The sequence below is a fragment of the Emys orbicularis genome, chromosome 9 (assembly GCF_028017835.1).
Source record: "Emys orbicularis isolate rEmyOrb1 chromosome 9, rEmyOrb1.hap1, whole genome shotgun sequence".
NCBI classification, from domain to species: Eukaryota; Metazoa; Chordata; order Testudines; family Emydidae; genus Emys; species Emys orbicularis.
Window position 1 is genome coordinate 79,114,385 of NC_088691.1, and position 14,657 is coordinate 79,129,041.

The 14,657-nt window shown below is 42.1% G+C and overlaps 1 protein-coding gene across 2 annotated transcripts in view; it reads left to right on the plus strand.

Moving 5' to 3' along the window:
• Positions 1–841: 841 nt before the first annotated feature.
• The window catches only part of TSC22D2 (TSC22 domain family member 2), a 40,044-nt gene continuing 26,228 nt past the window's right edge, over positions 842–14,657 (plus strand). For both annotated transcript variants that reach the window (XM_065410441.1, XM_065410440.1), the window contains exon 1: positions 842–2,799. In XM_065410441.1, the coding sequence (XP_065266513.1) occupies positions 842–2,799 (1,958 nt within the window). The remainder of the gene's footprint in view (positions 2,800–14,657) is intronic.

The following is a 14,657-nucleotide window of genomic DNA, read 5'->3' on the forward strand; positions in this document are numbered from 1 at the left end:
AGCCCCATCTTGAGAGAGGGGAGTGAGCAGTTTGAATTTGAGCTCCCTCGGTGTCGGAGTGCGGAGCGCACCGAGTGGGGGCTGGGCCCGACGCTGCTCGATACCCCGCCCCGCCTGCGGGCCGGGGGTTGCTCCCTTGCCGCTCCCGTCGCTTTGCGGAGCCTCGGAGGGGGTGTCTCGGCTGTCGCCTCTGGGACTATCTGGGGTCGCTGCGAGCGGGCTTGTTCCCACCAAGATGCGCCTGGTGCTGATCTCCAGGTAGAGACTACAAGAGACGGGGCGGGCGGGGGAGCCAGGGGGCCTGGCCTCACCCGGCCGCCACTGCCGTGGTTCCTCTTCGCTCAGGGACTGACTGGCTCTCACACGAGCGGCCTGCTCGCCCGCCCAGGAGCCCCGGGCTGCCGGACGCCGCCACCCCGACCGCGCTACGAGGAGCAGGAAGCCTGCTGAAGAGCTTCGCCTGGTACTACCACTGCGGCCGCACTGCGAGGCCGAGGAGGCCGCTTGGCTTCAAGAGGGAAAGAGGAGGCCCGGTAACCACAATCCTCTGTCCGGCGAGAGGGAGGAGGCTTGCTGAGGAGCCCGGAGCTCTGCTGAAGGGGGAAGAAGAGGAGGAGCCCAGCGGACCACCAGCCCGGTGTGGTGCCCGATGAGCTTGGGGCTCCGTGGCGGATCCAGACGCTTGAGGAGGAAGCCAGAGGATGTATAATAGCGTCCGGGTCTCGGCTAATTGATCGTGACAACCTTCGCCTCTCCCTCGGACGGGCTCAGACTCTGCCTTCTCCCCGGGGTGCAGACAGCTTCACCCTTGCTGGCAGAACTCCCTCCCCAAGGAGGCACCATGTCCAAGATGCCGGCCAAGAAGAAGAGCTGCTTCCAGATCACCAGCGTGACCACGGCCCAGGTGGCCAGCAGTATCACCGAGGACACTGAGAGCCTGGACGACCCAGACGAGTCCCGCACCGAGGATGTCTCCTCCGAGATCTTCGATGTGTCACGGGCCACGGACTACGGCCCGGAGGATGTCTGCGAAAGGAGTTCCTCCGAGGAGACTCTCAACAACGTGGGTGACGCCGAAACTCCTGGTGCTGTCTCCCCTAACCTTCTCCTGGATGGGCAGCTTGCGGCAGCGGGGGCCGCTGCTGCGCCTCCGCCGGCTGCAGCTAACGGGGGGGCCATGCCCAAAAGCACCGCGGTGCCCCAAGTAACTGCTGTCCAAATCCCCTCCGCGGCGGCAGGAGGCAGCAGTGCGCAGGCTTCCGCTCCCGGGACCATGTCTCAGACCACTGCGGCCGCATGCAGTTCACGCTTCAGGGTGATCAAGCTGGACCACGGTACGGGGGAGCCCTATAGGCGGGGACGATGGACGTGTATGGAATTTTACGACCGGGACTCGGACAGTAGTGGCGTCCTGGCCAGGACTGGGGATTGCATTAGACATAGCAGCACCTTTGAGCAGGCTGCTCAGGAAAGAGATAGTGGCTTGGGTGCCACGGGGGGCTCCATGGTAATGTCGGCGGTGCCAGCATCGGCACAGGGCCCAGAGTCCCTAGCTGACAGCTCCCTTACTGCTGTGTCACAGCTGCTCCAGACGGAGAAAATGAACCAGCCCTCTTTACAGCAACCTAATTTTGTCATTGGGCAGCAACAGCAGCTGCAGCAGCCCATAGGCGGGGCCATTCCTCAAAGTACTGCTCAGCCGATGTATTCTGGGGCTACATTAACGAGTCAGCAGACTGTGGTGCTGCCGCAGCAAACCCAGTCACAGGTAAATGCACAAAGTGTTGTACAGGGTGGACCTAACGGGAAGGGTATGCCACCTCCAAATGTAACAGTAGCCCAACCGAGCATGCCCATGTCACAGCAGCAGGTACAGCAAGCAAATGTACCAGTGACTCAACCTCAGCAATTTGCTTATTCTCAGCCCCAAATTCCACCAGTGCATCTACTGCCAACACAAGCTTCTGGCCAGACAGAATACATGCAACACATGACAGTTTTGCAGAGTCAAGGAACTATTCAACAAGCTACTACAAGCTCTGTTCCAAGTACTGGGGCTTCCAGCCTTCCTGTGGGCCAGATGGCTGGCCAGAATCCTTCACCTGTTGGCGCACCGATGATGGGAGTTTCACCACAGCCTAGTGAAGCAGTGGGACAGGGATCAGGATTGATGCAGAGTGGCCAGACTCCATCTAGTCAGACTGTCATACCGCAGCCGGGAGGTGTGGTGCAGCAAAGCATTGGACATACAGGGGTTGTGCAACAGAAATCCATTACTCAGCATCAAATGGGTGGAAGTAGTCAAGTGTCTGGAATGCCTGGTGCTCCTCATGCTATAGTCTCTGGAGTTCAGAATGTGCCTGCAGTTGTGCCCGGTACAAGTGTGCCTAGTGTGTCTACCACTTCTGTTACTATGCCAAATGTCCCTGTTACTTTAGTTCAGTCACAGCTGACCAGCCATACATCTGTCAGTAGGAGTACCAGTGTTGTCCAACAACATGTTGGACTTTCACTAATGCAAGGCACAACTAATGTACTTACAAATCTGCCACAATCCAACCTTGGACAGTTTCAGAGTCAGACTCAACCTTTAGTAGGCCAGATTGATGATACTAGAAGAAAATCAGAACCCCTACCTCAGCCACCACTTTCTCTCATTGCTGAAAGTAAGCCTCTTGTGAAGCCTCCCATTCCAGACACTCTAACAAATCCTCTTCACTTACCTGCAACTACTCCTATGAACAGTCTTGCCAGCTCTGTATTTGGCATATCTATTCCTGTTGATGGTGATGAAGACAGGTATGAACCACTTTATTATAACTGTTTAAAAATTCATGTAACTACTTGCTCTCTTACATATAGTTGGCAGGTAACAAATATATATAATATGAGAAAATAGTCTTCCCTTCGGCGCCCCCCCCAGCCCATCTCTTTCTGAATGCATTTCAAAACTGTCAACTGCTAATAGGTGAGGGAAAATAGCTTAATAGAGATTGCTATATTGTAGTAGTTAAACAAAACCACAGTGCTCCAGAAACCAACCAATGTGTGTTGTCTTGGTTAATTTGAAGAGAAGTAGCATTAACCAAATTCCTTGATTGCAAGGATCATAAAAAATCAAGTTCAATAGCAGTATAAATTAGGAATATGTATTAGCATAATTTAAGCTTTTTGAATTTATTTTATATAGTGGTCCAGTGAGTTGAACAAATATGACCCTTCCTCTACTTTTAGCATAGCCATTCTTAGGGAGTCTCTTATCCTCTCAGTACACATATAACTTCATTATTAATGGAGAATCATTTTGTTAGGCAATATTGACTGGAACTGTCAGATTTTATCAACTTTAGTAAAGGGTACAGTGAGAGCATACTATCAGTTGATTTGTATGAGTTGCAAAGTGGGTTTTGTTTTTTCCCCCTCTAATGTAGATGGACTTTTAAGATTCCTTAAAGTATACTTTAAAAATATATATATATATATATGTATCCTGTAGGTTTTGCTGGATGGGTAAAGTTCTGTGGCCTAAGCTAATCAAATATGCCTGAATTTGAAGGAGACTTCCAGGGAAAGGAGTGTGTTAAGGGTTAAAAATGATCTTGGGGTAACCTTGTGTTGTAAAGGGAGCTAACTACATTGTTACAGTTCAGATTATTATGAACAAGAAGACAAATGTGTGTGATGAAATGTGCCTATCGTTCTTTAGGGAACCAGAATAACCTTTTCAAAATGAAAAATATTCTCATTCAAAGACATGTCATGTAACAGTTCACATATCTAGAAAGAAGTACCAAGCTTTGAAATGTAAAAATCTGGCTTGTGCAGAGTAGTACTAGTAAAAACTTGCTCTCATGTGGGGGAAGGTAGAGCATAATTTCAGTAACTCTCTTACGAGGTGTAACTTTAAAACCCAGAAGAGCTTAATACAAAACACTGATTTCCAGTTTTGTTTTTTTAAAGGGGAGGGGATTCACTAAAATATTCTGGTGCAAAATAGTTATTAAATCGGAACACTCCTTATCATATGCACAATCTGATACACTATGTAAATCACAGTATAACGGGCTTGGGGGTTTGGTGACCAGTAGAACAAATTCTTATAGTCATTATCAAAACTATAAACTGCTGACTGTTTATAAACACTAACATTTATCAGATCTTTGGGAGTCTGTTACCTTAAAAGATTAACTTTATTATAGGTCACTTCAGTGACTATCATAAAGCTCAAAATAGTTTCCAGACTTCCAAAAGACATCACATTTGTTGTGGATATTCCCTTAGCACTCTTGCTATAGTGAAATCTTAAAGGATGCCTTTTCTGCTTCATCAGCCTCCTTGCCCTCATGTCCCAACTTCTTTGGGAATGTCAGTAGGAATGCTTGACTGTCTTCATTGCAATAGTACCATCTTGTTATCAGTACCTTTTTGAAAAGGTTTTGTTTTTAAGGGAGAAATACTTTGTGTTCAGAAACTTTCTTAATTATTCCCATCTAGAAGTAAATCTGCAAATAAGAACTAGGAAGCGAGTTATATTCTAAACATCCTCTTTTCCTGTGTTATTAGTTTCTATGCTGAGTACCCCAATTTGTGTGTTTCTCTTAAGGTACCTATACTTCTCAGTCATGTATTTCTGCTTGGTGTGACATGAAAGTATATTCCGTGTCCATGACATTGCGCTAACCTATGGAATATGAGGCTAGCTTTTAGTGAGGGTAAAGTACTGGATGTACTTCATTGCATGGGTGTTTAAAGCTCTCAGCCTTTTTGAACCTTATAAACAAAGACCCCATTCCTTCAAGCTGTTATGCACAGGTGGAGATTTCAGTGGGGCTCTGTGCAGGAGTCAGTCCATATGGGACAGTTTGCATGATTGAGGCCTAAGAAATTAAATAACTTGCAAAATCTTGTGCAGTTCACTGCAGAAAGCACCTAAAGATACACAGTCAACTTAGATCACATTTGTGTCTGTGCAAATAACATAAGACTGCCATAACTGAAAATGACTTGTTTGCTCTGTTTCACAGCACTCTTTGTACAGATAATGTTACTGTTTCTCCTGTGCAGATGTTTTCCCTGTTTGTGTGGGTCTTTCATGCAGCAACACAGAAGAGAGAAACTTTTTTTAAACTAGGGAAATATTAATGGAAGGAGGGAAGGAAGAAGTTGCTGAGGAAGTGGGGGGTGGAAGTTGTGTATAATACCTGGAATTACTTCCATTTTTGTAATTGACAAGATTTGAAGTTGACAGGGTGCCTTAACTGAATACAGTTCACTCTTGTCCCAAGTAGGCCAGTTCCGTGCTTCAGTGAGCTTCCATGAATGTACATTCACAAGCATTGTGTATGTTGGGGGAATATTAACAGGAGAAGACTGAATTCAGGGGACCTGAAAGAGGTAAACTATAGCTTGAATGCCTTTATCATTGCCATTGGAGCATTCCTTGTGACTCTTAACCCTATTTGCAGGTCGCCTAGAACAGTCAGCAAGCTAGACACAGATGGACCCCCTTTTTTTCCTAGCAGTCTTTTTGTAACAACTCAGATTTTTTTAAATGTAAAGTTTAAATCTTGGAGGGCCAAAATCTGCCTTCAGTTACCTCAGTATACCACAGTGGACTACAGTGGAGATTGCATAGCAGAGAGAATTAGGCTTGGGGTGATATATAGTCTAACACTGGTGTCGGTCATTCAGTGGAGGGGGCCAAATTTCCATTTAAATCATGGTACATGGGCTAGACTATAAATTTAGGACAGCCAGCTTCCCTCACACTACAGAAAAAGTCCAGGGGAAAATATGAATGGTCCTTGTGTAATAAATGATTAGCTATTTGTTCAGTACCTTATTGTTGCATTCATTATCACTTGGTAGGAAAACCATGTTCACTTTCAGGACCACTACTATTTTTCTTCTTCCTTTCTCTGTTTCTTTCCAGTTTTACTGTTTTCCTCCATGTTCTTGGTTCAGTTTTTTCCTTTTCAACAACTTAAATTCCAACCTCCTGTGGGCTCACTTGCACCCATTGTACTGCTAAAACGATCAGCAGTGAAATAGTTTGACATTGAAATGTCATCACTGGGCTTAGAGTTGACAGTGTGATTGAAATTAATAGAGGTTTTAGAGTTTACACTTTGAATCTTTGTTTTAGGCTGCCTGCAGACTCGGGAAGCTAACACTGTTAGTTTACATTTGGCACATATTTGAAGGATTTTTCTTTGCAACCATAAGGGCTAGAAGTGTCTAAAAATGAACATTTAATTTTCATATCTGATCATTATGGTTCATGTAAATACATCAAATGGTTGGATGTTTGATACCTCTGATTAAATTACAGCACTTGTAGTTTGACAAAAGAATGAACTCATTATATAGGTAACTTTTAAAAAGAATCTCAAATGTTGGTCTTTCAACGGTTCATACGTAGCTCTGCATATGCAAGGTTTCTATTTATTTTGTAAGGTGTTACATATTTAAATGTAGTGAGTAATAAAATGGGAAGGCTAGGATTCATACAAACTTCAGTAAGATGTATGCAGAGTTAAGTAGCATCTGTGCAGACAGTATGAAACTTTTGTCTTAAGGTGTATTGTGTATATAGTCCATCAGTAACCAGATCTAAAATGTTTCTTGTAAGGTGGCAAGCAGACTGTAGTTTGGATCTGATTTTTGGTAACCCTTACTTAAGTTGTTCTTTTCTTTTACAAGATTTTGAATAAAACTATTGTATCTAGTCCTATTGTTGACCCAGTGAATAATGAGGAAATGATTAGTCAGTAAATCTCAAATGTCAGGAGCGAGGGATAGAGAAATGTTGGTATGCAACAAAGATTTAAAAAAAAAAAACTTACTGATTTTAGCAAATGCTTTTACAAAGAGAGGGGAAAATGCTTTATACTGCAGATACTTCTCATAACTTGCATAACAAACAGTTTTGGTTCCCTTCTCCAAATTAAGTCAGTGGACTGAATAAAATGCAACAATATTTGAGGATGGAGGAAATAGTACATTTAGTCAGTAGGATAGATCTAAGTGTTGAAATTACCACATATATTGGGGAAATGAAGAAAAATGGTAAGTGTCAAACTAAGAAAAAAATTCTAGCTTGTCTTTCCTGCTTAATTTTTAAAAATAGTACAACTTAAAGTTCTTGGTGAAATGGAGTTGCAGATCTTAATAAAATCTAATTAAATTGGAGTATTTCACTAGACTTCTGAAATATACGGTCTTGTTTTTGTAGAGGTGTGAAAAGGTGGATACTCATATAGTGAAACTGTCTGTTGGATCCAAACATACATGCTAGCTTAGGACTGTGTTTTGGCACTTGAAAAAATATGTTGCCACTCTTAAAAGAATACATTACTGAGAGAGCTTGTTCAAACCACCTACATGTTTGGCAGACTTCTGGGGCAAAATATTACCAGGCATGTTGGAAAAGGAGCAGAGTACAGATCATTTTCCAGAGATAGCTGACCAATGTGAACTGGACAGGCTATATTCCAGGAACTCTAATGAATGGCTGCAATTGTGAACTGTCAGCTACAGCAGCTAGACTGTTGAAAACCTGATTGTAAGGACCTCTTCATGGAGTATATCTCTCTATTTAGTTAAATGGCTTATTTGTATAGCGTGCTAATTGTTGCTAATAAAGTATTATAATTAGTAAAACTGAGCTCTTGAGGCCTCATTCATAATTCAAGAACAAAACCTTGCATGGGCATTAACATGACTTTGATAAGGGTCTCTTTATGTATTACTCAGGGTGCCTATTATATGCTCTATTCCAAAAGAAAAATAAAGGATTATGCAAATAGATACAAATGACAGTGCTTGAATTGTGCTGTTGTTGAATACTGTCCCTCTTTTCACTTTGTTCTTAAGTCTACTAAGACTTCTCCACAGCTGCAGAGCTTAATGTTTTCAGTCTCTCAAATCAGAGGATCTCACCTAAGTAGAGCTGAAGGAATATCTGTAGGTGTACGTAAAACCCAAATATGGGCAAATCCTGTTTCAAGCCATGAGTGTCTTCAAGTAGATCAGTGTTCCTTCTTCTGCCTCCATGATGAAAACATATTTTGAAAAGCACAGTTAAAATAGAACTAAAACTCGGTGAACAAAAATCAGCCATACCAAATGGCATACAGATGCTAACACAGCTTTATTTTAAATTGTATGAGGTCAGCAGCAATGAATAAATTGATTTAAAAAAAAAAAAAAACTTTTAACTGGTTGTATAATCTTAACTTTTATTAACATTTCCTTCAAAGATGAAATGCAGTCATAATTTACAAATATTTTTAAAAGGAAATTGTGGACCTGAATACTTTCTAAAATTGGCTAATGTTAAGTCTCAGTTTTCCAGGGCATAGTGTTTGAAGTGTCCTGAGAACTCTTTAAAATTCATATACACTTTGTAATGAGTCTTTGCTCCTTTGTTTTATGAGGGTCTCTTGAGCAGTGGGGAAAGTGGACAAAGGTGCTGTCAAATGAACAAATCCTATTTTAAACTTCTCTCACTGAAGTGTTTTAGCTATAACAGGCACACAAAAAAAAAATTGTTATTGATGGTGTCCCTAAAAGATGCTCTTTTTTATTTCTTTCTGGCTTTCCCTTCTAGATTCTTCTGATCAAATGCGGTAGGTTCATCAAGCCTCTTTCATCCCAATAGGTTCTACGCTACTCCATGGATAGCTAATGTAGCTATTTCTTTCCTTATTCTCTCTAATGTGGCAACTGTTCCACATAATCTGTTTGCAGAAGTAATGCTAAAATGTTTTTAGGAGAGGAAGTGAAGATATATAATTAAAAAAATGACTGACTGACTGGAGAATGTAGGCAGCCAGAATCCAACTACCAGAATTGGAGTTTAGCCCAGATGCTGAGTTTCATTTTTATGAAAAGTACTGTAGAATCTTTTGTGACCACAGGTGCCATTGTAGTGAAGAGAAACAATTTGATGTTCCCTACTAAATGTGTTGGGTTTTTTTTCAATCTTTCATTTTTGTTCTGAATATCTGTAAACTTTCAGTTGATGCTTCAGATACCAATTTCCAATCTTGGCATTCACGGAACTGAATAACTAGTTTTTGCTATTTGTCAGCATATCAGAATTGTCTGTGCTTATTGTATACGTCAGCAAGCATTAGCTATAAGAAATTTTATGGATCTCTTCCAAATGAATAGAAACCTGTTCTTTAAAAGGTGTGTGTGTGCGCGTACACACACACACACTTTGCAGTAGGCATCGTGCAAGCGCTATGAAGTGTGAACAGTTTGTAGTTGTGTTGGATAAATCGTGATGACAAACTACTGCAGTTGGCACCCTAGCTGACAGTTATGAAGAGAGGTAACTTCTTTCAGTTATTAAGAGTGAACTGCTCTTATCCCCAGCGATGGTTCTCCCAAGTTTAGCATGATAACTGTTGAGGTGCAGTGTAAGGCTGCATTTTTCACTCCCTGTTCTATAAAAGTTCTTTGGCGTAAGAAGAGAACTTCCACTTCCATCAAATCTGTACGCTTCATGAGCTCAGAAATAGGATAGTTTGTTGAAGGAATGGTACGCTTTGCTATGTATATCAACTATGCCAACCTAACAGTAGGCCAATAAGCCTGGCTGTTTGCTCATCTTTCTATCGCTGTATGAAAGACAGTGTTGCAAACAGCCACCAACAATCTAATTGTTGTTTGTCAAGGGAATTCCATATTTTCCCTTAGTAGATGTTGGGAAGGAATTCACCACTCAAGTCTGATATTACTGTAAACTAATTGCATCCATTCTGTCGTTGCTCCTTGGTGTGAGAACACTTTCATATTGCAAGTATAACTGAGGAGGAGATGAGAAATGTTAAACTGATCGATGATAGAGGATTGTACCTCTCTTACTGTATATGGTAGCACCTAACTATCAGAGAGAAGCTCACATTCTTCACAGTAATGGTTGTGAATTGAAGCACAGATGCAGTCCAGCAGAAACACACAAGTCCTGTCTCCCCAGCCTCAGGAAGAAGTGAGGGGAGAGGGGTGGAATGGAAAACCAGTAGTCCACAATCTGATCTTTATTTGCATAAGGTACTGTGTTAAGTTCTGGTTGCCTCTTAAGAAATGTGGACAACTTGACAGTAGGTGGAGCACAGTGCTGCTCTTGTTACACTAGCTATGCTAATACAAGTTGAAATTTGATTTTTCTCCTAATAGTCTCTAATGTTAACCCTACGAACACCTCTGCAGGTAGATTCATTTGCTATAACTCTTGCAAAAAATATGCAAAGCTTATGTTTTTATTCATGTGCAAAACATAATTGATTTGAATAAATATTATTTTTTTTCACATAGCTTTGTACAAAAGCAGTTTATACAGCATTTATCAACTACTGCATGAGTTGTTGCATGCTTTTGCACAAGCAAGATAGTAAACAAAATGGAAGCTCGAAGTCCTGATTTTGTTGTTCTTCCCACTTTTAATGTTAACTGAGGACTAAATTAGTAGAGCAAAAAGAGGAATAACCAATTAAATCTAAGAGTATTTTCCTGTTGCCTCAATATGAACTTCAGCAGAAAACTAACAGCTCAACTTCTTTCAGTGAGAATTAAAAAGAATAAGGCCAAATCTGGATTTATTGGCTATTTGGATTGTCCAGTAAATTTCCCTCACTCCTGTAATTGAAAAATGATTCCCTTTCAATAGATGAGTTTATTTTAATTGCTTTCCATAACTTGCACAATGCACTTATAAATACCTTTAATGCCAGCTTGTCGTACCTTTGGTTGATGTAAGGTTTTGACTGCAGCAGCCATAATGGCTGCTATCCTTTTAGTATAGGTCAGTGGGTTTGAAGTCCTAAATCCCACATTACTGAAACACAAATCCAATATTCTAAGAATTGTAGCAATCAATTTTCAAGTTACATATTTATTTATTTTTTGTACCTTCTGTTACTGATGTAACCTTGGGCTATACTTACTACCCTCTGTTTACAAGTGAGTGCTCTTCTTTTGTATATTGACATGAGAAGACATTGAACCACCAGATGTAGAAATTTACAGCAAAATTATGTTTAAACTCTTACCCTTTCAAATTGGCAAACGGAGGTAGATAGCCAACTGTTGGCTTAACTAAACCATTTCAAAATGCCTGTCCCTTGTGTTTGGTTTTTCTTTGGGTTTGGTTTGGTTTTTGTTTTCCTTCAGATATAAAAGCAAGTACTTTGCACTTCTTACCATTTGCAGTATGTTTGACAGGATTCTAAGAGGTAGAAGTGAGAACTCCAGTGAAGGATTGTTACAAATGGCAGTTGACTGAAATTCCCTCACTTTGTCAAGTGACAAGACTTCTTGTTCAGGGTTCTCAGACACTTAATGGAATTCAACTAATAACAAATTTGCCTGGTTTTAAAAAATGGCCTTTCTATAGCCAGTTGATACTGAGGCCTACATCTATCTATACATTGTAGCCATAGGAATAAAAGGCAATGAATTTTAACTTTGCTCTTAGTATCTACTATTTCAATCCAGCTCTATCAATCTAGTGATGGTAGGAATTAGCAGAGCTATGTACTGGGACAGTTTATCTGGTCTTGTTGACTTCCTGCATCCATTCTGTAACCAAAACAAAGCTTCAGGCTTAAATACAATTAAAGCTCACGTGGAAGCCAGAATATTTGTCCTACTTATCAGTATTGTGTGCAGAATTTTTTTGGGGGTGGAGGTGAAAGCAAAAGGGATAGTTGTCTCCTTTGGCATGTAATGCACATAAGCAGGATTGTTTCCCCTCCTGAAGGAGAACTTCTTAGATTCTGGTAAACCCAGCTCTGCTGCAGTATTTGCCACAAATGATTTTTAGCTTAATATGAGACAGATGGATTTTCCCAGCTTATTCTTCCGTAATTATATCCTTGAATGTCCTCCTCCATCTGGAAAAGTGAGTATCTATGGAATAATAGACAAAGACTGACATGATTATTTTTAATGGTGATTTAGCCTGTCTCGGTCTCAAAGGGTCCCTTCCCCATTTTTAGAAGCTTCTCTTCTTTACTGCCTCCCCCATTTCCCCCATTGGAAGTTGATAAATGTTGGGAGTTGAAATAAGTGATCAACCCCAAAATAGATAAGGGAAATGGAAGAGCTGATGCCAGCATCTCAGGGAGCCAAACTGGAAGGCAGCGAAGCTGGCTTTCACTGAACTTCCTCATGCTGCACACATGAGCCAGATTGTTTGTTTGATTTTAATCCCCTCTTAGTGGCTATGTGATTCCCTTCTCAGGATGGAAACTTGTTTCTTCTCCAGCACCTTGCTTTGAGATCCAGGAGAAAGGTACAGGCTGCTGGTAGGGCTATACAATTTCCATCAAAAACAGAATTAAATGCTACTAGGAGGTGATTAGAATTGTCTAGGTAGCTCAATTCTGATTGTGGGGTGCAATGGGAAGCAACAGGGCCCTGGGGGAATAGAGCCAGCTTCCTACTACATTAAACACCTAGGGCACCTAGCATCAGAGTTCATCCTGCCCCTTGCCTATTTCCTTCTCCAGTTCTCTGAATGAAGCCCTTTTATCCAGTCAAGGTGCTTCCCTTTCACCTCTTTCTAAGACAGTTGAGAGGAGCATGCAGGCAGCCACTACTGCTCCACTACCCCTGCTAATGGGGGAGACACTTTGTCCCTAGAAAAATAGGAGGGGTAAGTTAACGCTTTTAAATATCAAGCTTAGTATTGAATTATTGGGGTTTTTTTTTTATGGTTTGATCCATATCAGAACTATCTGAGTTTGTCACTAAAGAAGACTTACAAAGCAAAATAATATTTTTTTCCAGTTGAAACTTCTTCAAAAACAGTACCATCCTCTTGAATGGAGAACTTTAAGAGCTCCGTTCTGCTCCCAGTAAACTTAGTTGCAAAACTCCTGCTGATCATGGCCTAGTTTGATGAATGGTCATACTAAAATGGAACGCTGATGTAAGAATATGAAGTTTGCAAGACTCTGAACTCAAGTTTGGTGTTCCATGGCAAGTACTCAGAGCAGGATGGGTTTAAGGTCCTGGTTTAATAGGATATGTAACTGACTGCTCCTAATGAAAAGTGGAAATACCTGGATTTTGTGTTTTGGAACTTTATTAAATCTGTATTTGTTCCTTCAGTCCTGTTCAGCTTTCTCCTTTAGCCCCTCCCATATACCCTCTTTGCAGTCTGTTCTACCGTTTAATAAGTTTGGTACTTTCTTTTTGAAAGTAAGTTTCACATTGTAGTCAGTGAACCAAATCAATAGAGACAGAATGAAATATTGACTTGAAAAAGAGCTCAGATATTAAGCTAGTAAACTTACTTCTGTCATCCCAAATTTCCTTGTAATCTTAGCTGACCCATGAACAAGTGTTTGTATAATGTAGTTGGTGTAGGACAGGGGTCGGCAACGTTTGGCACGCGGCTCGCCAGGGTAAGCACCCTGGCGGGCCGGGCCAGTTTTATTTACCTGCTGACGCGGCAGGTTCGGCCGATCGCGGCCCCCACTGGCCGCGGTTCGCCGTCCCGGGCCAATGGGGGCGGCGGGAAGCGGCGCGGGTGAGCGATGTGCTGGCCGCAGCTTCCCGCCGCCCCCATTGGCCCGGGACGGCGAACCGCGGCCAGTGGGGGCCGCGATCGGCCGAACCTGCCGCGTCAGCAGGTAAATAAAACTGGCCCGGCCCGCCAGGGTGCTTACCCTGGTGAGCCGCGTGTCAAATGTTGCCAACCCCTGGTGTAGGAGCTAATCCAGGGGGCCCCAGTGTGCCACCTGAACGCCTTATGTAACAAGGGTGGTCTTCTCCGCCCACGGCTACTCACCTGAATAATTGCAAGCTATTCTTGCTGGTGAATTCAGCTTATTGTTTAAATAATTGTCATTCCTTTAAGAAGAGAGATGTTGGGTGAGGTAATATCTTTTATTGAACAATCTTCTGCTGGTGAGACATGCTTTTGAGCTACACAGAGCTCTTCAGTTGACCTGGGCTCTGAGACTCAGTGTTGCAGTTTTTATTGCTGTGTAGACATACCCTCTCTCATCTTGTACCTTCCTCTGCTTCAGTCTTCCAAACTTATTCCGCCCTCATTTCAGCCTCAACAGATCCCTCCTAAATCAGCTGCAGTTCTTTTAAATAAGATCAGGATGCATACCTACCAGAGTAATGTGATCTGGGGGCTCGGTATTTCTGTTTGCAGTACATCAGGACCAAAAACCTCTGGGACTTTATATTTACCCTTCTTTTTTTTTTTTTTTTTTATGTTTTTACTTGGGCTGTGGTCTCAGGGATATACTACTTCACAGTGGACACCATCCCAGTATTATATTTGACCTCTGATAGGGGAAAGTTGGATTTTTAAAAGGGGGACTTGGTATTCTCCAAGTCAAATGGCTTACTCTTTTCCACTGCCGCACCCCTTAACCTCTCTCCTTCTCTTGTCTTACCCCCCCCCCCCAAACCTTCTATTTTATATTGCATGGCTCAACAGTCTAATACACTTGGTGATAGTAGTTCAGACCTGTTCATTAAGCACACATTTTGTTATGTCAGTTTGTGGGTTAGTTTTTCCTGTGGGGTAGCTCTTCCTGTCAAGTTAGTTCTTTTCTCTTGAACAGACCAAAACTAACCTACCTTGAATATAGCAGAAGAAGACTGGAAAGTGCTTTCCAATA